The sequence below is a fragment of the Branchiostoma lanceolatum genome, chromosome 10 (assembly GCF_035083965.1).
Source record: "Branchiostoma lanceolatum isolate klBraLanc5 chromosome 10, klBraLanc5.hap2, whole genome shotgun sequence".
Taxonomy (NCBI): Eukaryota; Metazoa; Chordata; class Leptocardii; order Amphioxiformes; family Branchiostomatidae; genus Branchiostoma; species Branchiostoma lanceolatum.
The window spans coordinates 932,857-958,156 of NC_089731.1; the positions used below are offsets into that span (position 1 = coordinate 932,857).

General features: G+C 43.1%; 3 protein-coding genes across 3 annotated transcripts; 2 read left to right on the forward strand and 1 right to left on the reverse strand.

Moving 5' to 3' along the window:
• The first annotated feature begins 171 nt into the window (after positions 1 to 171).
• On the forward strand, positions 172 to 9,019 carry LOC136443397 (propionyl-CoA carboxylase beta chain, mitochondrial-like). Its single transcript, XM_066440620.1, has 11 exons — positions 172 to 438; positions 1,413 to 1,612; positions 2,016 to 2,148; positions 2,964 to 3,101; positions 3,859 to 4,007; positions 4,181 to 4,298; positions 4,982 to 5,041; positions 5,408 to 5,507; positions 6,347 to 6,518; positions 7,487 to 7,624; positions 8,080 to 9,019. The coding sequence occupies exons 1-11, from the start codon at positions 192 to 194 to the stop codon at positions 8,260 to 8,262; spliced, it is 1,638 nt and encodes a 545-aa protein (XP_066296717.1). The 5' UTR covers positions 172 to 191; the 3' UTR covers positions 8,263 to 9,019.
• Positions 8,664 to 13,913, reverse strand: LOC136443799 (kelch-like protein 24). The gene is made up of 4 exons (XM_066441162.1): positions 12,661 to 13,913; positions 12,120 to 12,323; positions 10,812 to 10,941; positions 8,664 to 9,895 (listed from the first exon to the last, which is right to left on the reverse strand). The coding sequence occupies exons 1-4, from the start codon at positions 13,911 to 13,913 to the stop codon at positions 9,707 to 9,709; spliced, it is 1,776 nt and encodes a 591-aa protein (XP_066297259.1). The 3' UTR covers positions 8,664 to 9,706.
• Positions 13,914 to 16,184: 2,271 nt separating this feature from the next.
• On the forward strand, positions 16,185 to 25,300 carry LOC136443800 (golgin subfamily A member 6-like protein 4). Its single transcript, XM_066441163.1, has 15 exons — positions 16,185 to 16,287; positions 16,627 to 16,683; positions 16,837 to 16,963; positions 17,433 to 17,522; positions 17,645 to 17,723; positions 17,938 to 18,061; positions 18,472 to 18,520; positions 19,520 to 19,640; positions 20,306 to 20,421; positions 20,884 to 21,121; positions 21,815 to 21,973; positions 22,321 to 22,479; positions 23,651 to 23,717; positions 24,494 to 24,704; positions 25,147 to 25,300. Exons 1-15 carry the CDS (start codon positions 16,194 to 16,196, stop codon positions 25,298 to 25,300), a joined length of 1,845 nt encoding a protein of 614 aa, XP_066297260.1. The 5' UTR covers positions 16,185 to 16,193.

Consider the following 25,300-nt stretch of genomic DNA (forward strand, 5'->3'; position numbering starts at 1 on the left):
GAGTGACTGTCCTAGCTTGAAAATGTATCCGTGTCCCCCCATAGGTCCATTTAGATGACATTATTAATTAAGTTAATTGTACCCCGTGTTGTACAACATGCTTTACGGACATCTCTTCCACCTGCGACATGATGAGAGTAGTCAGGGAAGGTAAAAGGTCGCGCCCTTTGACCTACAGTGTCACCATCAAGATGGCTGCCTTGGTGAAATATTCTCGTGCCCTCGTCACATTTTCTAAAAATCCCGCTTCTTTAAGCCTCCTGCGGGCGGGTTGTCCCCGGTTCTGTAGCGGAGATGTCATGTCGGCCTCGGTGCACGACAGGATCGAGGAGAAACGTCGGGCGGCGCTGTTGGGAGGGGGGCAGAGGAGAATAGACGCGCAGCACAAGAAGGGCAAACTGACCGCCAGGGAGCGGGTCGACCTGCTGGTGGATCCGGGTATGGTTTTCCCGCATTGTTACAAGTTTGCGATAGCAAAACCTGTTCTGTTTTTGCTTCCAAGGAGGGGGGCCGCCATGTTGGATGTGACCATTTTATTAGGAGGTTTTTTTTTTTGGTCGCTTTAATGTTGGGTGTGACCATTTTGACAGAGGAGTGTTTTTTTCTTGCTAGTTTTCTTTTTTTGACTTCTTGTTTGTATCATGAAGTAGGTCGAGCAACCACCTTCTTTAACTAATCTGAAGTAAATACAGGTTTCCCCGTCAAGTTTCCCCCACATGTTCTGTATCCCCTGCTAAAATGTTGCCCCCTCCCCAACTGAACTCTGGCTGACCTATTGTTTTACCCCCGGGCCCTTGTAGACCTATTGTATGATAAAAGTAATGTGAGTAAGAGGTTAAAAAAAGGTAGTGTAGTGGGGATAAGTAGCCTAAAGGAATAAAAACAGAAACAGTAGATTCTCACTTCCCCTGTCAGCAATATCCCTTGAGAAAGAGAAACAAAAGTGAAAACATCGTCATGAAAACTTGAATCCTCACATGTTTCTCTTCCTTGTTGCCAGAGAGACGTTCTTTGAGTATGACATGTTTCAAACCTGTCAGTCTTTACTGATACAAACTTGAGAATTTTTTAACTCAAAGACAAGTCAATCTCTATACATGGATGAAATGTGGAGATTGATGTCACTTGAAACGTCCAGAAGTAGTCTCTAAATTTTATCCAGTTTGCAACGAACCGGACTAAGTGGAAAAGATTGAAGGAAGACTGATTGCTGCAGGATATTTCGACTACTACAGCAGCAGAAAACAGTGGACTACTACTACTACTGTCTTTGAATTAAAAGATCCTGTCGGTTTCTGTCAGTAAAGACCAGGTTTGATCCACTGACACCAGGATGGACCCATTCTCTATTCTACTCATACTAATCATTGTTTCACTCCTCACAGCATGTATTCTCGTCTTTAATTCCACAGGGACGTTCGTTGAGTACGACATGTTCGCGGAGCATCGCTGCTCGGACTTCGGTATGGAGAAGGACGAGAACAAGTTCCCGGGCGATGGCGTCGTGACGGGCCACGGGCGGATCCACGGCCGACCCGTCTACCTCTTCAGCCAGGACTTCACCGTGTTCGGGGGGAGTCTCTCCAGCGTGCACGCTGGCAAGATTTGCAAGGTAGGGGCCACATGTGGGCTTTTCTAACTTTTGATTTACCTTTGCCATTATACATGTACTCCTGTAATGATTTCAGCAGCGTTACTCAAGAGGCAAGATGGATTGCTATGACATTTGATTTGTGGTTAGTGCTCTTTTATGACATGCTATTTATGTTTTCAGAAGTGTGTGTTGCTTTGTTTTTGTCTGTGTGTGTGTTATGCTTTAATGTCATGATCCAAGAAGCTACATCAAGAAGCAATTTTTGGTATCTCAGGTATATTTGAGATCTTAAGTCAAATCCTTACAGTATGTTTAATAGAATTGAGCAGTAGAATATGGAGTAAGCATCAAAGGATGCTTGGAAAGAAAACATATGACTGTCAGTCTTTGCTGATTAAAATTTGTTTTCTCCCCCCTACAGATAATGGACCAGGCCATGCTGACAGGAGTGCCTGTGATTGGTCTGAACGACTCGGGCGGGGCCCGTATCCAGGAGGGGGTGGAGTCATTGGCTGGTTACGCCGACATCTTCCAGCGGAACGTAGAGGCCTCCGGTGGGTTCACTCGCAATTTAATGCTTATCTGTTTATTTCTTTATTCGACTTAAGACATGAAGGGTGGCAAAACAGGTGTGAAAACACCTCTGCTTGTTGCCACCCCCCTTTAGTCAAGTTTTGTATCACAAGATGTAAGAATACTCCCTCCCTCAGGACTCATTAGACAGTGTTGTTGTAACTTGATTATGACTGGTTGCTCAGCAAGTTTGATTCTGGCTAGGATGTAGCTTGGTTCTGATTGGTTGCCAGGTGTGTAACTTGGTTCTGATTGGTTGCTGGGTGTGTAACCTGACTCTGATTGGTTCCTAGGCGCTTGCATCATCACGCTCATTGGTTGCTATGCGTGTTGCATGATTCCAATTGGTTGCTAGGCATGTTGCATGACTGATTGGTTGCTAAGCTTGTAACATGACTCTGATTGGTTGCTAAGCTTGAATCATGACTCTGATTGGTTGCTAGGCTTGTATCATGACTCTGATTGGTTGCTAAGCTTTTAAATGACTCTGATTGGTTGCTAAGCTTGTAACATGACTGATTGGTTGCTAAGCTTTTAACATGACTGTGATTGGTTGCTAAGCTTGTAACATGACTGATTGGTTGCTAAGCCTTTAACATGACTCTGATTGGTTGCTAGGCATGTACCATGACTCTGATTGGTTGCTAGGCATGTACCATGGCTTTGATTGGTTGCTAGGCTTGTAACCTGACTCTTATTGGTAGCTTTGTGTATAACATGACTCTGATTGGTTGCTAAGCTTGTAACATGACTGATTGGTTGCTAGGCGTGTAACATGACTCTGATTGGTTGCTAGGCATGGTGCCGCAGATTTCGCTGATCATGGGCCCGTGTGCGGGCGGGGCGGTCTACTCGCCGGCGCTGACGGACTTCACCTTCATGGTCAAGGACACGTCGTACCTCTTCATCACCGGCCCCGACGTCGTCAAGTCTGGTGAGTGTGATGGTTACCATGGTTACCCTACATCTGTCAGGGCTCGAAATTCATTTTTGGAAATAATTGCACTGGTGCACTCAACTAAAAAAATTAGGTGCACAGAAAGAATTTTGGGTGCACCACTTGAAATAAAGTTGAATGTCAGCAAAACACAAGTTTGAGGCTACTGAACTTCAATCTGTAACTATATCCAGATTTCAAATTTCAACCAAGCCATATAGAAATCAAATAAAGTACAACAAAAGGTTATATTTCTTTTCCTGATACTTACATTTCAAGAATATTTTGTATGCTAGTGAACAAGAGAACCGTTACCCTATAGAGTACAAAAATATCTAGGTGCACCCACAGTCAAAAATTAGGTGCACAACTCCAATTTTAGGTGCACACAGGTGCACATGCACCCAGTATTTCGAGCCCTGTCTGTTTTTCAGAGTAAAAGCCTGGAACTCACTCGGAGATCCTTTCTCCACACAAAAGTGACCTGTGTGACAAAATTGTCAAACTTTTGTAAGTTCTTGGATAATTCTTGAATGTAATTTTAATCTGTGATGCATAATATTCTTGATATGTGTATAATATGTATGATACAATGTATATATGAATGTTAAGTTCTAACCTCACTGATTGTGTATTTAACCTAATGACTATGCTTTTTTCCTCCGGCTAGTTGGGCAACCATGGCATGTACAAGGTAATTATATGCCATACCAATGAATAGATAAAAAAAGTTTCTTTTCTTAAATGAAAACAGTGACACGCGAGGAAGTGACCCAGGAGGAGCTCGGGGGAGCGAAGACGCACACCACGTTGTCAGGCGTCGCCCACCGAGCGTTCGAGAACGACATTGACGCTCTACTGAGACTGCGCGAGTTCTACAACTTCCTCCCCCTCAGTAACAGGGTGAGTTGGTGTTCATCTTTACGTTATGATATCATCTTTGGTCACACCAACACAAGGATCAAATTTTCGCCGACTACTGTCGCCTTCTTCGGGATCAATAATGACCAATCACTGCCGAACGTAAACTCGCGAGAGTTACAGACACGTGACTCTATTTGTTTGTTCGTTGACAGGACCCTGCGCCGATCCGCCCCACCGAGGACCCGGCGGACCGCCTGTGCCCAGTTCTGGACCACCTGGTCCCGCTGGACTCCCACAAACCATACAACATGCTGGACGTCATACAGGCACGTTACTTACTGTAATATTCAAGCAGATCCATTGGTGGCAAAGACAGTATCCTACGGGCAAAAGCAGTATTATTAGCCAATAAATCTAATCATTTCGAGGTCTTGCAAAGCCCTACCCACCTACCAAGTATAAGGACAATCCATCAAGGCATTCTCGAGTTATCGTGTACACTGACGGAAGGGCACACAAACATCCACGCAAGTGCACACACACGCACATCGCGCTCACATGCACAGACTCACAGACACACACAAGAACGCTGTGCAAACATAACCTACTCAGCATAGGTAATAAAACTGCTTTTGCCCTTTAGATACTGTCTTTGCCCCTGATAGATCTGCTGGGAGATTAGCTGACTCTCCCACACTCGGAGAACTCAAGGCTCTCCTGCAAAACCCACCTCTTGTCTTGATCAATTCTCCAACATTCTGTATTGTCTCTAATGTACGTTGTAATGACTATTATCAGTGGTAGGGTATGTATTCATTTATTTATTGGTTTGGCTATTTATGTATTTGATATATTAGGTTAAGTCACACATTGTAGGTTAAATTGTTAATCTGTATTTTTGTGGGTGAGCCGTTACCAGCGAGAGCTGCCTTGGCTGACCCAGTTTAATGACTTGTTTATTTGTAATATATGTTAATTATTGTTTCATTGCTGATAAATATGAATACAGGCAGTCATTGACGAGGAGGACTTCTTTGAGATCATGCCGAAGTACGCCAAGAACATCGTCGTAGGTAAGGAGATGAAAATCAACTTTTTATGCTTTAATTCTAATAATACCTAACCTCAAGAAATTTGTCTCTGTGTATAATGTGGTAACCTTCGTTAACATTATTTGTGGGTTTGAGAGATCTCCAGTGCAGCACCCCCAGGTATGCACAGTGCATTTTATTGGGGGACGTTGGGTTAGAGATCTGTTTGGACAAATATCTTTTCAGGGTGGTGGAATTATCTACCCATGTTAGTAGATTTTACTCTTGTTGATAATATTTTAGTAGTTCTACATTTACATGTAGCATGTATTAGCCTCAGGTAATATTGTCGTTTCCATACATTGTACTGTGTACAATTGTCGAGCAATAACGTTCATTCATTCATAGGTTTCGCGCGGATGAACGGCCGCACTGTCGGAATCGTGGGCAACCAGCCCAAGGTGGCGTCAGGCTGCCTGGACATCAACGCTTCTGTCAAAGGAGCGAGGTTTGCTAATTTCTTTGTTTGGACAAACATTTATTTATTCATAAGCAGCCCAAATCTACCTGCAGTTTGCTTTTCATTGAGCTCATGAGGGAGTAGGTAAGGGTCAGACAAAATATACTAAAGATACAGAGTACATAGATAAAGTCCTAATAAATCTATCAACATGGAGTGGTTTCCTTACACAGTTACACGTACATGGTGTCACAAAAACACAGGAAGCGTGCGTAGTCCAGAGGTTAGCGACCCTGCCTCTTGAACTAGAAGCTGAGTTCGATCCCGGCTGTGTCGCTCACTCGACATGCACGCTACTGGAAAGGGTTGCAGTCCTTAGGACGGGACGTTAAGCCGTGGTCCACTGTTCATTGTGCTTGTCAAAAGGAGCTACATAGGGGAATTCCCCTGGTACAGTGAACCTGTGGGGGTGTCCCTGTGGTGTAGTGGTCTGCGCCTCTCACCACATCTGGTTCAGATTACTTGGACTAGAAGGACTGGGGTTCAAGCCCCAGGTAGGACACCTCTGGACAAGAGGCGCATTGAGTCATACCAAAGACTTTATAAAAATGGTACATACTTCTGAAACAGTATGGAAGTTAAACACACTTCACTGCCAGTGGACTAGCCCCCTGCTACAGTGATTGCACCACAGTGTGGCCCAGGGCTATGAAACAGAGATGGACACCGCCCTATACATCATTAATGGTGTTGGAGGATTTTAACTTAACTAACAGTGAACCTGTAAATACTGTACATAGCGTCTGTCTTCTCTGTCTTGACCAGTGGATGACTAGCTCTTCAGCGAGCTAAACTGGTTCAAGATCACTGTCATTTTTTTTTCACAGGTTTGTCCGCTTTTGTGACGCCTTCAACATCCCCCTCATCACGTTTGTGGACGTGCCCGGTTTCCTGCCCGGCACGTCGCAGGAGTTCAACGGGATCATCCGCCACGGCGCCAAGCTGCTGTACGCGTACTCCGAGGCCACCGTGCCCAAAATCACCGTCATCACCAGGAAGGTAAGCTCTCAAGTACCTACAGTAAATTCAGTTACCTTGGCAGTGGTTTTATTTCATGGTAGGAGCAGCGTTTTAGATTTGCTGTTTAAACAATCCTGCAGAACCGTCTGGGCAACCATCGAAATCCAAGGTTCAAAACCAGTACTAAGTCTTGTACTTGGACAGACTCCGCAAGTAAGATTACATCCAAGGGTGGGCAAATCTGGCTGGTAGGGGATTTCAATCTCCCAGACATGAACTGGGATGACCAGTCAGTTTCTACATACTGCATGCGTACTCCGAGGCCACCGTGCCCAAAATCACTGTCATCACCAGGAAGGTAATCTATCCTTAGGCCACACCAATTTAATTTCGTGGTTAATGGAATTTTTGAAAAAATGCTAGATTGGAAAATCAACATAAAAACAGAATCTCAGAGGAAAGTTTGTACTTCGGTGCAGTTTCAGGGAGTGAACAGGGTCAGGTGCAAGTTTTCACCCCAGCTTTCTGTTTTAATGATATCCTCGTGCTAAAATTAAAAAAAAAATCCGTTAACCAAGAAATTAAATGGTGTGGCGTTATCAAAACAGTTTTTCTAAACAGTAACCACAGTCTCCCTGAGCTTTCACCAAATAGAAAATCCGCGAAAGTCTACATTTCTACTGAAATCACCGTCCTCAGCAGGAAGGTTAAGTCTCAAGTGATGTGATGTCTGATGTTTTATTAGATTAGATTTTTTATTGATAACTTCATCAGGTTGGTCTGTTGATTGATGTAGATTAATAGCCTCTATTAGTATTTACCCTCACTACTGTACTAAACAGGGGAAATACATGTTTAGGACCGCATCCTTTGCAGCAAGGAGTAGTCTGTTCATGCTCTTAGGAAGGTAGCTGAGAAGTTACCAAGAAGTGAACCAAGTTCTTCTAGGTTACATCACAAAAACATTGTTTACCTCAGTATATCTGTTCTTTGTTTGGATATTGCAGGCATATGGCGGAGCGTACGATGTGATGGCGTCCAAGCACGTGAAGGCGGACATCAACTACGCCTGGCCCACGGCCGAGGTGGCCGTCATGGGGGCCAAGGGCGCCGTGTCCATCATCTTCAGGGGGGACCAGGATCAGGTACGGTTAAACTTATGTCTTCAAACTTTCTTAAATAATCTTCAAACTTTCTTCAAAGATCTTCAAACTGTCTTTTAAAATCTTCAAACTTTCTTACAAGATCTTCAAACTTTCTTACAAAATCTTCAAACTTTCTTCACAACTCTTCAAGGAAGTTAAAAAATCTTCAATCTTTCTTCAAGAATCTTTATTTCTTTATTTCTTTCTTCACAAATCTTCCAACTTTCTTTTAAGATCTTCAAACTTTCTTTAAAAAGCTTTAAACTTTCTTCAGACTCTCCTCAAAAATCTTTAAACTTTCTTCAAACTTTCTTCACAAATCTTCCAACTTTTTCCATGTATTCTGTAATGCTTTATGTGTTAGTCATGACACCAGCAAAAGCTGCCTGTGTCTCCCATCTGTATTGTATTCATCGCAATCCCACTAAGATAAAATCAAATCTACTTTCATACAGGCAAAGAAGGAGGCTGAGTATGTGGAGAAGTTTGCAAACCCGTTCCCGGCTGCGATCCGCGGTTTCGTGGACGACATCCTCGAGCCGAGAATGACCCGACAGCGCATCTGCCGCGACCTTGACCTCCTGTCCACCAAGAAGGAAAGCAGACCGTGGAAAAAGCACGCCAACCTCCCGCTTTGATGTCAATTACAATCAATCAGTCACATTTTACTAGAAAACCTGAAATGTTCATGGTGCTTTTATTTCCGTGATGACCTCTCTACGTTGACACCGTGAATATGTGTTTTTGTGCTTCAGTATTATTTGACCACAAGTTAAAAACACTACAAAAAAGTTCAAGACGCCACAAAAAACTCATTTCCATTCTTACCACGCAAAAATGATTGAAATTCGTAGATTTGCGGCGATCAGTATTGTACAAGACTCAGGGAGGTGGGGGGGGGGGGTAGGGAAGTAGGTACAAATTATACCTAATACTAAAAAGTTTTACATATGAAACTGGGGTCAAGGTTTGTTGTGATTAGTGCTTTCAACATACATGCTATTAGGTTAATTAGAGTTCACAAGAGAAGGAAACACTAATGCAAGGGAAATGTATTGTTGCATAGTATTACACACATGTACAGGATTAGAGAAATCTTTATTGACACAACAAAAGTACAGCGACTTTTGTAAGTTCTACTAAATCTATACATTCAAACAGCCAACAAGTTATACATAAATGTATGTGAATAGATACGAGTAAATCATGTTGAGTCCAACGTTTCATTTACACAATTGGTTCTAAGGTCTAGACATTCTTTGATATATTGACCTATTCGTAAACAATAAGGGTGATCTCCCCTTAGAATATAGTTAAATACATCTATCAAGTATGTTGAGTATCAAATTCAGTAACATGGGAAAGACAGTAATAAAGGGAACATTATTTGGATAATCTTCTGCCTGTTAAAGAGATTTTCAAAGTTCTTTGTTCATAGAAATACATGTAGATGATGTACAACAGCAAACTATCTACAGAAAAATCTACATCAGGAGATACAACAGTCAACTCTATATATATACATAGTGGTGATTTCATTCGATGGTTATTATTAAAACATTCCTTCAGCGTTTAATATGATGAATTCAACATGGCCTTAGCTCTTCAGTATGCTAAGAGTTTCTTTGATACCTACTTGACTTGCCACTGGGCGTGACACAGCGGGTGTATGCGGGGGTTCTTCATCATGAGTCCGATCTGAGTCCACACCGTCCGGTTGGGGTTAGCTCCGATCCGGTTAGCTCTCCTGTGAGCTTAGCGTTTCCTTGATACCTACTTGCTGCAGCGATGAAGGTTAGACATCCACGTTACAAGATACGCCAAATAGCAGTTCCTGAAGCAACTGGAAATGACTTTGGAAACGGTCAGACGTTTCAAGTAGCATCTACTACTTTTCGTCAGTGACACTGAGCAAGATTTGTCGAGCACCAGGCTTTTAACATAAAGAGTGAGCTAAGCTAATGTACAAGTGTGGAGCAAGTCTGTATCTGTTCTGTATTATGTGATTGTAAACCATGCAGGAATTCAGCACTGGCTGCCATTGCACGGGTAATTTCTGACCAATAAACCATTCTTTGCTACCTACTTGCCACTGGGCATGTTCAGCGTGACGCACAGCGGGTGGATGCGGGGGTTCTTCATGAGGCCGATCTGAGTCCAGACCGTTCGGTTGGGGTCGAACCGCTCGATGGTGGGGTTAACGTACTTCACCCCGATGCCGTCACGCCCGCCCATCTCGTACAGACAGCCGTCAAACATCACGATCGTGCCCTGCAAATGTAAAAGTTTCAAGCATCTATCAATAGTTTGTAAACGAAATCACCATTTTTTTACTTCGGGTTTGACAGACATGAACGACGTGGCACTATGTACTCAAGTTTTTATAACTTATATCAACAGTGCCGCGTACAAAGAACAATATAGCCATTTCTTACACCAGGGTGAATTGAGGAAAGTCGTGTAAAGTGCCTTTCCCAAGGGTACAACGTCGGTAGCGTCAGCGAGATTCAATCCCGGAACCACTTGGTTCTGGGGCTGCCGTTACGCCTCACGACCCCACTCTGGAACAGGTCCGGACTTAAACGTCCGGTGTACCTGTGCCTGAACTAACTTAAACACTAATTGATACCTGAAGACAATTCAGTCTCTACAGCTGGATAAGATTCGGAGATTGCTTCCGGACGTTTCAAGTGACATCCATCACTCGTCTTCAGTGTCACTAGAATGAACCAGTTCATTGTATAGATTGAATGATCTTCAAATATTGTTTACCTGGATGCCTAATCTTCATCAAGGTACTATTTTTAGACTTAAGATAGGTAAGTCCGATCCCACAGATGGCAGTTTGACATCACGTGTTCGTTAGGTCACCTGCCCTGGTCATTTGAACATTAAGAAAGCTCGTTGATGAGACAATAAGACCGAAAAGTTGCTGACTGAAAGGTGCTCACTGCTTTCATCTTCAGTTCAGCCATTGATAACATCAATCTTACCAGTATTTATTGAGAGTGTCGCGGTGCGAAAGTTGTCGTTTATTAGCTTGAAGGACCAGCCCACTCTCAAGACATAATTTACCTGGATGTGCTCGCCGTCGCCCCTCGGCAGCGTGGTCCACATGTCCCACCCCGGGTCGTACACGTCTTACCTGTACGTGCTCACGTCTTACCTGGATGTGCTCACGTCTTACCTGGATGTGCTCGCCGTCGCCCCTCGGCAGCGTGTGCCACATGTCCCACCCCGGGTCGTACACGTCCTTCTGTTTCGTCGCCATGGAGTTCAGGTAGATCAGGTTGTCCATCGAAGCAGCCTGGAACTGTCTGGTAACGATGATAATGATATACTGTAATTCTTGTTTCTTTCACTGTAACTTTATGTTCACTGTTTTCACTGATACCTCTGTACCGTGAACTTATCATCACAGTGAAAAATCTGTTGTAATTATTGAAATGTCCATTTTCCTACCGTGAGATTTTACTACCATGAAGACAAAGTGAATTACAGTGCTAATGGCAATTAGTTTTTTTTTATATATTCGTTACAATACAGTGCAAAATGTTGGGGTTGTCCATCGCAGCAGCCTGGAACTGCCTGGTAATGATGATAATGATATTCTGTAATTCTTTCACTGTAACTGTAACAGTTTCTTTCACTGTAACTTCATGTTCACTGTTTTCATGGCCACCTCTGTACCGTGAACTTATCATCACAGTGAAAAAACCCGTTGTTATTATCAATGATTCCTTGACTTGCCGCCACCGTGTAAAGTTAAAGGTCAGTGAAAATGTCCATTTTCCTCCCACCATGAAAGTTTGCTATCGTGAAGACAAAGTGAATTACAGTGCTAATGGCAATTTTTTTTTTCTATATTCGTTACAACACAGTGCAAAATGTCGGGGTCCCTGTACGTCCTGAGTTGATCTGCTGCTTACATTTCATGGATAACACATCAAAACTAATTTGCAAATAAATAAAAAGATGTTAATACAAACATATTGACCATTAGGGTCCATTAACTATATGCCATCACTAATACCATCTATAAAGCTTCAATTTCAAGATATAGCGCCGTGTGAAACACGCTCTAATTGTGTATACTAATATGTGTGTATGTTGGCGTACAGACTAGATGTCGAAAATTTGGAGGTGTGTATTTCACTACCTTTCTTTTTCAAGTCACTGTTCGAGGAATTTATTGTAACTGTTATCATACGTGACTGATGAATTTCTTCAACGATATGTGTGGGTGTTGTCCTGGGTCATGACTTCCTGCATGTCTACAGCATTGGAGCAAAGTCAAACCAGACGTCCGATTCTCCAAGTATCCTATTACACCATGTCCGCCTTACATCCTGACAGGCTGCCCAACTGCGGACACACACCAGAACAAACAAACACACTAACTGATAACGATGTTTCCGTTATCACAGAGGTGATAATAATGGTATTTTTGCTGGTCATTTACAAACCGTAACATCTTGGATTGAAAGCTGTTCACCTGTTTCTCCCGACATGCTCCGCGGCATTCACCACTTCCCACTGCCCGCATTTCGGGTCGAACGCCTGGACCTCTATGACGTCACTGTCGTCTCCATGGTAACCGAAGACGTAGATCTTGCCCATGCACTCCACGACGCTGGATTTGCGGAGAGTCTTGGCGGCGGGTGGGACCAGATCCCAACGGTTTGTGTCCGGGTTGTACCTTTAACGATAGAGGGGGGTATAGCAATTGGGGGATTGTTTATACCTCTCCATCTATTGGTCTAGCGTAGGATTCACCTGTTCGTCGCAAAGTCACGTGCTGAATGATTGGCTGTTCGGACATGAAGAAGGCTCATTGAAGTAACTTTAGTAAAAATAATAAAAAAAACTCCAAGGTAGCACACACGGTAGTCATTTATCGTATTTGTTTGGAACGGAAGAAGAAGAAGAGGGGGAGGAGGAAGTAGAAGAGAAATGAAGAGCAAAAATGTTTTCCGTCCGTGAAGGTAAACACGAATATATGTACGTTTACTAAGTTTAACTCCACTGTTACATACCGTTCTCCATGTTTGACGTCGTCCACTGTGAGGCTGTCCCCGATGAGATACAAACCCCCGTCCGTGGAGCACGCGTCTGCATAGCCGTCTCGGCGTACGGTGGGGTTCGGGAGGCGCTTCCAGACTCCCGCGTGGATCGTGTACCGCCACAGCTCCGCGGCCTGGGACGCGTCCTTACTGGTGACGACCACGTACAGATCATTGTTCAGCGCGGCCATGGCGTGTCGAGCCCCCTCCGTGTGTTTGGGGAGGCTGGGGAGAGAGTCCCAGTGACTCAGCCGCGGGTCGTACAAGTCTATCTCCGGGACGAACACGCCTTCGTTGGACCCCCCGAAGATCACGATCGCTTCCCTGGAAGCCCCGTTTTCCCGCCGTTTCTCCATCTTTTGTTTCGCGGCGTGTATTAGTTGATAACATTCAGGCGGAGACTTGGAGACAATCGGTTCCTTTTCTACAACCGTCTCGAAGAATCCTCTCTTCATTTGCGGAAGGCTGACGCTCTCTAAGAAGTCTTTCAAGAATCTCTTTCTAGTTTCGGTTTCGAACTTTATCCACGTCATCGCGGCTTCGTAAAGACATTCCGAGGAAAAGAACTGCTGATCACTTTTTACCAAGTCCAGGAGGGTCTCCTTACTCAGAAACCTGAACTCTTTACTCTGAGAGACGAGGTACAGGTTCTCAACGATGTAGTCGAAAGCTTTTGTCCTCAAATCTTCGCGCGCAAACTTCATCGCGAACTGTAGAATCCCGACAACGTTTTCTGGTTCTAGCTGGTTAGACATGAACTCGCAACAAGCCTCTTGGACGGTCGGGTATTGTAAAATCAAACCAGCTTCGAACATGGTCTGCGCGTTGTATCTGTTGACCACGAGTTTACCTGTGTACGCGTACTCTATCATCTTCATCAGCACACCTGACGACAGGTCGCCTATGACGATCTCTGATTGGTCGGATTCCTGGTACCCGCCGTCCAATAGGCAGTGGAAGTAGGGGCTGGAGGATGCGAGCACGGCGCGATGGCAGGGAAACGCGAACATCCGGTTCTGCGTCAGGATGGCGAGGTCGATAAATTTCCTGTTCAGACGACATTTGTTGAGCGCACGCAGGGTGACGTCATCGTCGTCTTCGTCGTACATCGGGAGGTCCTCCTCAGCCTCCGCCAGAGCGAACTCCAGGAGAGACTGGATGCTGGTCGTGAACTTGCCGTCTTCCCGGAACTTTCGTAAACCTGAGGGGGGGGGGGGGACAAACATGGTGAGTGTGATTAAAAAAACATGAAGCGAGGTCTGCTTGAAACACGGAAAGAACTCTGGCCCAGGAGTTTCGATGTATTTTTTTCTTCTAAAATTCAAAGTTCTTACCGTTTAATATTCTGACAGGATGACCGATGTCGTCCAGTTCCAGATGACCTTTGACATTGTACGTGAACTTTTCCCGCGATTTTTCCTCCACTGCCATTGACCTCTCCACGTAGTTGGCCGTAGCCTGGTCCTCGGACATCATCGTGCTCTCCATGTCCCCCATGGTGGCAGCCAAACGAGCCTGCAAATAGACTATACATTGAAACATACAGCCTTCACCAGGCCTTCCTCAGGGTTTAGTGATAGTTGAATTACCATTAGCCTAGTCCTCGGACATCACCGTGCTCTCCATGTCCCCCATGGTGGCAGCCTAACGAGCCTGGAAATATCGGAAATGATATCGGGAATGCAATCTCTTTAATTATAACATGCCCGAGCTGGGGCCGACCCTGGGATCGAACCCCCGCCCACGGATCATCCATTCACGGAATTTGAATTTAATTTGTATGGATATGGTGTAGAAGCGGGATCGCTTACCACAATACAAGTATACATTCGCATCTGGGCCCTTCAATAATCTAGAAGACGACTGTAATGTTTATAATGTCATGATATTCACACTGTTATAACTGCACATGCGTCGGTCAACGATAGATGGCGTTGTTATGAAACCAATCACAGTGACACAGACAGACCTAGGTTGCTACCGTTATGATTACGCACCACTTGCATATGGTGTTCCCTGAATCTATCAAAAAAATATTGATAAACGAAGCCTTACCCTTTGCGTTGTTAGGCTGAGAAACTCCTGAAGAAAGTAGTCGTCGCGATGGTCAGTCAACCAACACTGGACTTGCAATGTATACTGCAACACCGTGCAGTAGATCTGTTATGACACAGAACTATAGCTGTGGCATACAAAATATATCATCACGTAAGGCTTTCCCGATACGCAATGCGCCGGGCGACCGTTTGTGTAACCGGCCGGTTTCCTTTTATAGAACAGGTTCTGTAGAGAGACGGGTCACATTGAGGGGTGCTGGCGCCGCTGTTCCACTAAAAACAAAAGAAGAAGAGAAAGTGTCGTTTTTCTTGGAATGGCTACAACTCATGACCATAGAAATAAATTATTGAGCTCTGTTAGAGAAAACTATTGACACAAAGGACAGAAAACGATGTGATTTTTGTTTTTGAACTATTGAATAGGACATATCAAGAAACACAGGTATAAACGTTACGTTACGTCATCGACAGAAAATAAAAACTATAGATGTTTTGTAATTTACTTCTAACATCCGGGCATTGAAAGATGACAGTTTTCAGCACAGTTATTAAGCAATACATAATCATTAAAACTAGGGGTCTAGTCTGCAAATAGATGTATTGTAGACTGTAACCTGGAATCAAAAGATTATGGCAAAAGATGTGAAAACCTGTTACTGCTACAGCTTCTGCTGGTTACTCTTTTGGACCGCCAGAAATTTGATTTGGTTCCGTCCGGTATATTTTTAGACGCCCCATCTTAGGGGAGACTGACACCACAAGTGTCCCGTTACCAAACAAGGGGCATACTAAGCCAGTTCAATAGGGGTCACCAGATTGTGTACTTTAGAATATGAACTCAAATTTGAGCGTTACTTACGTAATATATTTTTTTAAAGTACGCTTAGAGAAAAGATGATCTTAAACCAGAGGTTACCCACCCCAATAGGACTGTCAGAGAAGCCCGGCAGTCAGAAAACGTTACGATTTGTCACCCAAACATCTGCTTGGAGATTACATCCGGGAAGTTTCCCTCGTGACGTCACCAGCAGACGATACGAACAGGTCCAAGATGGCGGCGGATTCAAACTGGTGTTGAAACCAGAGTTCCACCGATAAACCGGGAAGAAATAAGCTATTTTATGTTCCCGTAGACGGAATTTGAACTGACAGGCACGTCATCAGGTTGCCATCTATCTAAGAAAAGACTGAAAAACGAGGTAACGGTTAAAATGTTAAAGATTTCCACAAGTTTTTTTGATGTTGATCTTTCGCTTCCTCCGTGTGCGATTTGTGGCGGGGCGTTTCTACACGTCTTTACGTTTATTCCTACTAGCATATGTTTTCTGGAAAATGTAAAGATCTAAGTCAGTTTAACGTTCGAATCACTGTTCAGTAGGTTGTTGAGATACAACTGAGTTGCCCTTAACTCAACCGCAGTGTTAAATTGATTCACAGACACAGATCGCCATGCAGGCTGCCCAGTTGTCCCCCTACCCCGTCGGCTCCCCCACCCACGGGACGGCAGCTCTGGACAACATGGACAAGCTCATACAGAACCTCGGTAGGGAAATCTTTTGTTTGTTTGCTTGTTTTTTTGCTTCACTCCAAGAGAGTGAAGTACTGTTTTTGCCCAATCTGTTTGTCTGTCTGTGTGTGTCTATAGTGCAGTTTCTGTGTGTTGTGCTAGAGGGCGTAGTGCAGGTTAGTGAGGTTTGTCAGAGGATGAAGGGGAGAAGTCTACCATCTCTGATTGTCTTGTTTTTTGTTTGAACGATGATCAACACAACTGACAACGATGTACTTTGAGAGCAGTAGCTTTAAGTTTAACTTAATTTGTTACATTACTTACAATTCACATTAAAAAGATGCTACAGTTATACAGACAGTATTTTTCTTGCAGAATTTGAGAACAAACAACAGGTCAAGCTGATAGAAAAGGAGAATGAAGAGAGAGAAGGTAAGTTTTATTTCTTGGCAAACAGGAAAGGTGAAAGCCTTTTGATGGATATTTCAATGGGATATTTTGCACCCTTGTTTAGAAAATGCTTAAGTCTATTTTTGCTTTATTCTATTCATAAAACATTGACTAAATGCACAATATTGCTTGCAGAACTTGAGCGTCAGACACAGGATAAGAAAGAGGAGATTGCCAGCATGCAGAAAGCCATCTCACAGATGGACGAGGACACCAAACGGCTCCACAGGCAGTTCAAGTACAACAGGGACAACGTGGGAAGGTATGGGAGGGAAAACAGCACAGCAAGAACTAGTTGTTTCCATATGATTGCCATTTAATATGTAACTGTATTCATAATAATTGTGTCACCAACCAAGAACCAGAATTTTAATGATTGAAAAAAACCTTTACATTTCAATCAGTAAACTTGAGTAGCTCTTAAATGAGAAAAGAAAGTGTCTGTCTCCCTGAGTGAGTGAAATTAATCTCCAAGCAGAGGTGGGAAGGCAAAATCATCATGAAGATTTTATAAAGCTCCTGTTTTTGATACAAGTGGCCCGAAATGCCTTAGAAGGCAAAAACAGGAATCTAGAAAATGTTAGAATTTAGCCTTCCCACATCTGCTTTGAGATTCAACTGAAACTACACGACTGTATACATTTATAACTGGAGCTTTAATCAGTTTGATTAGAATGGCAGGTTAGTCATCAATCGTTTGATTCAAATCTACATGTAATCATAATCCACAGCCTGAAGAGAACCTGTCAGCTGCTATATGAACATGAGGAAGCTCTGAAACACAAGTTGAAGGATGTGACCAACGCTGGAGACAAGCAAAGGTAACAATCCTCTCATATAATCTTGTATATTACCTAAATTTGCATCATCATTTGAAGTGTTATACAAAGTCATGATAGTTATAAAGGTGCAAAGTTGACTATGCTTTGTCTTTTTTTTACAGGACCGACTGTGCTAAGATGTTGGAACACTTCCAAAACGTGTGGACAAAACACCAACAAGTGTACGAAAGCATGCCAAAGGTAATTAGCTTACTTTGATTAGTTGATATATAGCTACATGCATAAGGCCGGCTGGGCAGCCCACATGTAATCAGGATTTGACAACTCTTTCATTCTTGATAGACCTGAGTACGGGATGTTTCAGAAGGATGCACTTTGTTTAAATTCACAAAATAAAGGCAGCATACATTCAAGCTTTTAGATGTCTGTACTAAGAAGAAATGTCCTTTGACAGGTGAAAACTCTGAGAGAGAGGCAGGCAGCCTTACACAATCTCCAGGACACGATCAAACAAGCCATTCAACGGATAGAGCAGCTCAACAGCACCATCAGAAATCTGGAGAACCCCACAGAAGAAGGTTAGATTATTCAATTCACCTCTGAAGATATAGTGTCATACAGTGGAAAATATTGTTAAGTTTTAATTCTATCGTAAAAAATTTTATAAATGTTAAACTTTACTCTAAGGACTTTGATTTGCTCCCCTTCTAACAAATGTTGATAAGATTTCTTGGCAAATCCTCTAGCATTTGAGAATTTTGTATTCTGAAAAATTGTTGTTAAGGTCAAGATGAAAACAGAAAGTTTGGAGAAAAAATTGCACTTGTCTGTGAATAAATATTCCCTCCCTGAAACTGTGAACCAAGGCACAGACTTTCCCCTCAGACATTGTTTTCATGTTTATCTCCCAGTTTGGCATTGTTTTTTCAATCTAAGAACCAATTGAAAGAAATTTGCTGTGGTCTAACCAGTGTTTTTGTTTCTACAGATGCACAGATGCCAGTTTTCCCCAACCTACAATCCTGTATCATTAAGCTGTATCCTTTTGATTGATTTGAAGTTGTGTCTTCCACTTCTGATGTAGCGTGCATTGTCTAAGTGTGAGCAACTCTGACTCTGAACCTAAAGGTCTAAGTTCGAATCGTTATTGCTTACTTTACTTGCACTCTGGAATCGGTTTCAGTCTAAGATTAGGGAGAGGATTTCAGCCGTGGTCCACTATTAATTGAGTTCGCAGAAAGAGCATGAGGGACGTCCTTAGCACAATGGACCTTTAGAGACTCTCAATGTAGTCGGGTTTGAACTTTTTGTAGAAAGAGAAACTGTATTTTTTTTATCTGTTGCACAGTAATCGTCCTAATCTGTCGAGACTAACTCACAGTAGTGGTAGTTGCAATTGGGTGGGGATGGCTGGTTATATTAGTGTCATCAAATGACCTGTAACACCTTACCTCTGTATATCTGCCTCCAAACGTATATTGTGGATGTCCTAACTGGGGTAACTTCAAGGGTGACAGTAAGTTCCACTCTACAATTTTCTAAAAAAAGGGGGAATTTTTTAGCAGCCCACCTCAGTTTATAGGTCTGATACTTCTCTTGAATATGTCATGGCAGTTTCTTGTTGTTGAGTGTATCCCAGCCTTAACAGTCCCTATGCAGGGCTGAGCTAAAGGTGACTTTCTAACACCCCACACCTCAGTTTATAGGTCTGATACTTCTCTTAAATATGTCATGGCAGTTTCTTTTTGTTGAGTGTATCCCAACCTTAACAGTCCCTATGCAAGGGCTGAGCTAAAGGTGACTTTCTAACACCCCACACCTCAGTTTAAAGGTCTGATACTTCTCTTAAATATGTCATGGCAGTTTCTTTTTGTTGAGTGTATCCCAACCTTAACAGTGACCTTATGCAGGGCTGAGCTAAAGGTGACTTTCTAACACCCCACACCTCAGTTTAAAGGTCTGATACTTCTCTTAAATATGTCATGGCAGTTTCTTTTTGTTGAGTGTATCCCAACCTTAACAGTGACCTTATGCAGGGCTGAGCTGAAGGTGGACACCACCAAGAACCACGCCCAGGTGAAGGAGATGAAGGTCAACATCAGGAAACTGACGGAGGAAGTCGAGGAGAAGACAGCTGAGAGAGACAGGATCATTAAGGTACTGCAAATTGTTTTAAGTTCACCAGGACTTAATTTCATGATAGGAGGAGAAAGGAGTTCATTGTGTTTTAGGATTTGCAGGTGAAACAAGTAACAGTAGTACAGTGGAACATGCACTAGTGACAACCTCTACAAAAGAACCACCTGGCCAGTGTGACCAATTTTTGGTGGTCCCTTAGATGATATTCTTTCCATTGACACGAGCATCTTCGTAACCTTTTTATCTTCGTAAAATGATGAATTTAACAAGGAAAATTCAACACATTGGCTCCCAAACAATGAGTGGGACAGAAAAAAATTAAAAGCTGGAGACAGCCCTGCTATCATGACCACCTGTACACTTTTCTGCAAACATTAGAGAACCAAGACATGAAATTATTGTGTCCTGATACACATACATAAATATATGATGTCATTGTGCATCAATACAATATCACCTATACAATCAATCTATCAATCAATGATATTGGTGGTAGGAATAACATACTCTTTCCCCAATGCTGAGGGCTAAGCATTATGTACCATGCTGAATGTCTTTGGTAAGACTTGGTCAGGAATTGAACTCACAGCCAAAACCAAATGCAAGGTAAACACTCTACCCACTTGGCCATTGCATCGGTACCAATACCATATCACCAATATAATCTATGATATTGGTGTCAGGAGCGTGAGGCCGAGCTGCAGAGACGTTGTGAGGTGGAGGCAAGGAGGGAGAGGGAGAAGAAACAGCAGGAAGAGCAACAAGAGAAGGAACAGCAGATGAGAGAACAACAACAGAGGTAGGTGACTTAGATGATACACGTTCAAAATATCATTTAAGCTGGCACTGTAGGCATTATCCTGTCTTTGCAGTCAGAATAGCTAGGACATCTATACTTAAAGTCAATCCATTACAAAATCCACTGTCTATGAAATGGTTTCTTGGTTACCTGTATGCTACCTTTCTTTATAATTCTATTCAATGTTTATTGGTGAACATGGCATGAGTTGATTTACAACTTAGTATTGCGATACTTCTAGTTAGACTAGACAATTGTATTTAGCTTCTCTATCATTTGCTAATAGAGAGGCCCTAAGGGAAATATCATTGATAACTGCAATATCCAATTGCAGTGCACAAGAAAAGTGCTAGAGGGCACATGTGTACATGTGCAGAAGTCATCACAAGTTGGAGTCATTCAACTCAGTAAACTTCTAGTAGTTCTACTCACTTAATGATATATCATCTGATTGTCCACCAGGGAGAATGAGGCCCGACAGAGGCAAGAAGCCCAGCAGCACACATCACAGCAGGAAGCCACGTCCCAGTACTTCTCATCCCTCATCCCCAGTCAGAGCAACTCAGTTGCAGCTGCCAGCCTCCATCCTGGGGCTCCATCGTCTGCTACCCCTGCTCCAGAACAGGGTGTTCCTCAGTTCCCTGGTTTAACCAGCATTGGACTTGGAGCTAAAGCACCTCAAGCTTTCCCACTTTTACAGGTACTTCAACTTTCGTCCATCCACAAGTAATGGGGCTATGCTAAATCTAGAGCGACCAAATTGATATTATGGGATTTATTCAAAGTCCTCTTAGATAGTCCTCTGGTAACTTTAATTTGAAAGTGTCAAAGTGTCGTGATTTTGAGACAAATTAGAAATAGAATGTTGTCTTGTGTATGATTTTTCCCCCATGCTTTAAAAACTGAGACCAAAGGTCTGGGTGAAAACACTAAAACAGAGAAGAGTGAGTGGGTGAGTGAGTGAGTGAGTGTGTGTGTGTGTATTTGTGTGTGTGTGTGTGTGTGTGTGTGTGTGTGTGTGTGTGTGTGTGTGTGTGTTAGAGAGAGAGAAACAGACAGATACTTAGACAAAAAAAGCAAGACAGTGAGCTAGTGAAGAAGAGAGAATGACAGAGTGAGAGAGAGGTACTGTTTGGAATATTGAATGCTCAGTGAATGTACTGTTCCTTCCCTCACAGCCAGTACAGAGGAAGTTTGTGAGTGTTTGTGTGTGTGTGTGCAAGTGTGTGTGTGTGTGTGTGTGTGTGTGTGTGTACTAGACTGTAAGTACTCTTTGTCATACTGAATGCTCAGTAAATGTACCATATGTGTGTGTGTGTACTAGACTGTAAGTACTCTTTGTCATACTGAATACTCAGTAAATGTACTATATGTACTGTTCTTTCCCCTGCAGCCAGTCCAGAGGAAGTCCCCCCCTAAGATCACCATCCCCACCCTGATGTCCCCCCTCCCCAGACCTGCCCCCCAGCCCCCCACCCTGATGTCCCCCCTCCCCAGACACGCGCCCCAGCCCAGACAGGTGCCCAGCTTCAACTTCCAACACAGGCAACTGGTGAGACCAGTTTTCATTCATTGTGCTCTCTTTGACAGAATTAATGCATTTGCTATGCAAAAGGCCTTTCTGTAGACAGTCTTCTATTTTCTTTGTTGCCTCTTGATTTTCTTTGGATTTGCAAAGCCCCTGTAACTCTGAATAGCAAAGTTCTTTTATTCATTATATCACTTGATGTATTAACATGAGCCTGTGGTTGTGAATAAAAGAACTTTGCTCTTCAGTCATTCTCCAACCTGATGGGATTATTCACCACTGTAAAATTCTTTAGATAGAGCCCTGCGTCTTGACACGCCTCTAGATTTTGAACTAAAACTCAACCCAACTCCACTATTTGGTCCTCCCAGCCTGTAGTTCAACAGAAGGCCCCCGTGCTGCAGATGTACAGGCCGCCCAACATGCCAGCTCAGCAGCCCCTCCTCAGGCAGGTCCAGGAACTGCAGCTGAGGCAGAAGATAGACCTCCAGCCGACGAGCCGCAGTCCAACCAAGGTGGCAGGGAATCAGGTACTCTCTCCCTCTCCAATTTTACGTCTTTTGTTCCCCATCATCTGGGGGTTAGACGTGCTTGCACATGGATGGGGGAGCCCCAGAACTCCTCATTAAGTGTAAGTCTTTAATTTTTGTAGCAAGAGTTTTTACAGCTGGATGCCCTTCCTAACGCCAACCCAAACCCTACTGTTGGGCTTAGGACATGGGAAATATGTGTTAAGTGCCTTTCCCAAGGGCACAACATCTGGATGCATGTCCGGACATGTCTGGGTACTCCACTGGGGATTGAACCTATAGATCTCATTGGTTCATAGCAGGATGCTCTGCCACTATGCCACACAGACGCCACTGGGGCTGGAAATGTTTTTATTTTATTTTTAATTGGACTTTTCAAATGAAAATAACAGATACAGTGAGGGAACCATCCAGTAGAACCTAATAACAGAAATTCAAAAATTAGCTTAGAATAAATTTAAGATAACAGTAGTTTCAAGTATAACCAGATGATAACAACGCAACTTCAAATATAAAGTAACAGAAATTCCGGAGTTTCAAACAAGAGAATGATAATAACTGGGCTGGGAATGTTAGCGATGTAGTGGATAACAAGGGTCTTTATCCACAACCAGGATCTACATGTAGTCTACAGCCGTTGTTTCAGTGACAGTGTTAGTGTCACCTTCCTCAGGGCAATACTGACTGGGACTGTTCCACACTTCAGCTAGGTGTTGCTGCTTAGTGCTAACAATGTCTTATGTATATGACTGGTTTATTCGTCAAATCTCTTCACAGCCCAAAAGGGCTCAATTGCAAAATTCAATACATAGCGTTGGATCTCCTATGCACCCAATAAACTACTAATACAACAACTAAATCTCATGGCACGTTAAAATCGACACTATACTGTATAAAACAACATGTTGTCATATGTACAGGAATGATTATTAAACAGGGCTTGAAATCTACTAGCTGCACTTGTGCTGTTTTTCATAGCTATATAAATGTATCATTGACCAGTGCAGGACATTAAAAATACCTGCATAACTCCAATTTTGCCTGAACGTACCTACCTATATATGAGTGGCAGTGTCCACAATCATTCTGCATAACTCTATCCTAGATGAAGCCTGAATATTCTTGTATGTCTCAGTGTTTGAGAGTAAGTTGAATATTTGCTCATGTTCAGGCGCTTGAGGGCAGCCCAGCAAGGATGGGAGATAACCAAGAGCAGAGGGATGAGGAGGATAGTACCGGTGAGTTGAAGATGATCAGCATTAAGCAATCTAGGTTTGTCACCTGAAGATGGAGATTTTAGGCATACAAAGATGGTATAAACTCATCAGAAAGACTTACGGTATCTTTGGTCTGTCAAATCTCTGTTGTTGCATTATCAATTACATTGCATTATGTAACATATATGATGTATGTTTATCACCTTTTGCAATGATATGTTCCTTTTTTGATCATACATTTGTGAGACTAATACTAAGGCTAACCACCTGTGTGGGTCACAAAACAGGTTACACTCTAATTGATGGATGTCACCATACCTTGTCCGTGGTACTGAAACGTTGGCTGCCGCAGAGTTCAGACTTGTTTTGATCAATCATAAAGATTCTTTGTTTAACGTCGATGAAGATTAGACATCAAGGTAATAAGATACACCAAAAAAGCAATTACTCAAACAACTGGATATGATTTTTTGGAATCGGTCAGAAGTTTCAAGTAGCATCCACTACTTTTACTTTACACACAGTCACTGAGGAAAAGTAGTGGATGCTACTTGAAACGTCTGACCGTTTCCAAAAAATCATATCCAGTTGTTTGAGTAATTGCTTTTTTGGTGTAGTCTTTGTTTTAGTCCCTGAAAATTCTGTATCAAAATGTTCATATTCAAAGTAGTTAGTTTCCCAACCTTCAAAAACAACTGACATAGGTAAAAGTGAGAACTAACTGATTAGTACAAGACCTTCACATTAAAGACGATTTATTTACCAACCTGCTGAAACTTTTCATGGATGTATTACAGGTGTTGCAACCGGTCCCATGACACCTGGTCCTGTCCACCTGCCGTGCATCCCACCTGGCAGCACCTCCACACCTGTCACACCTGGGAACACCTCTGCACCTGTGACACCTGGGAACAGTGCACCTGTCACACCTGCCAACAGTAACCCGAGCACACCTGGCGAGGAGGCTGGCAGCACCTCCACCAGCCCCTTCAACATGGAGAAGCACAGGTATCAGGTCACATTTATTCATACATTTTTCAACCTTCTTTTCATCCATTCATTCATTCTTTGTCTCTTTCATTCATTCATTCTTAAATTACCTTCACCAAGAAGGTTATGTTTTGGGGAGCAGCTGTGTGTGTCTGTCTGTCTGTCAACACAAGATGGCTTAGATGGATTGCCTTGATATTTGGTATGTCGGTAGTTCTTGATTAGACCTCAAAATGGTTAGATTTTGGGCCATCTATAGCAGGTTGTTATGAAGTACTGCAGTGGAACTATCGATCTCAATATCCCTTGTTCTTGACATGCTTTGGTCATGATTGTTGAGTGAAAGGTAGCTCTTGGGACAGCCAGTAACTTAAGTGGTGTAGGTTTAGCTTTTCTTTTTCAACTGCTGGAGTCGATTTTGTTTCAGACTTTGTTCATTCCTTCCTTCCTTCCCTCCCAGGCAGCACCTTCTCCAGCTGACCTCGACCTCCCCGGGATTCTCCATGTCGAGCCGACCCATGTACCAGGCAGAGGGGGGAGCCAACCAGGAGGAGGTTTGGGATTTTTACTTGATTTTAGGCCACAATAGATTTGTTGGTTCTGTGACATCTTGA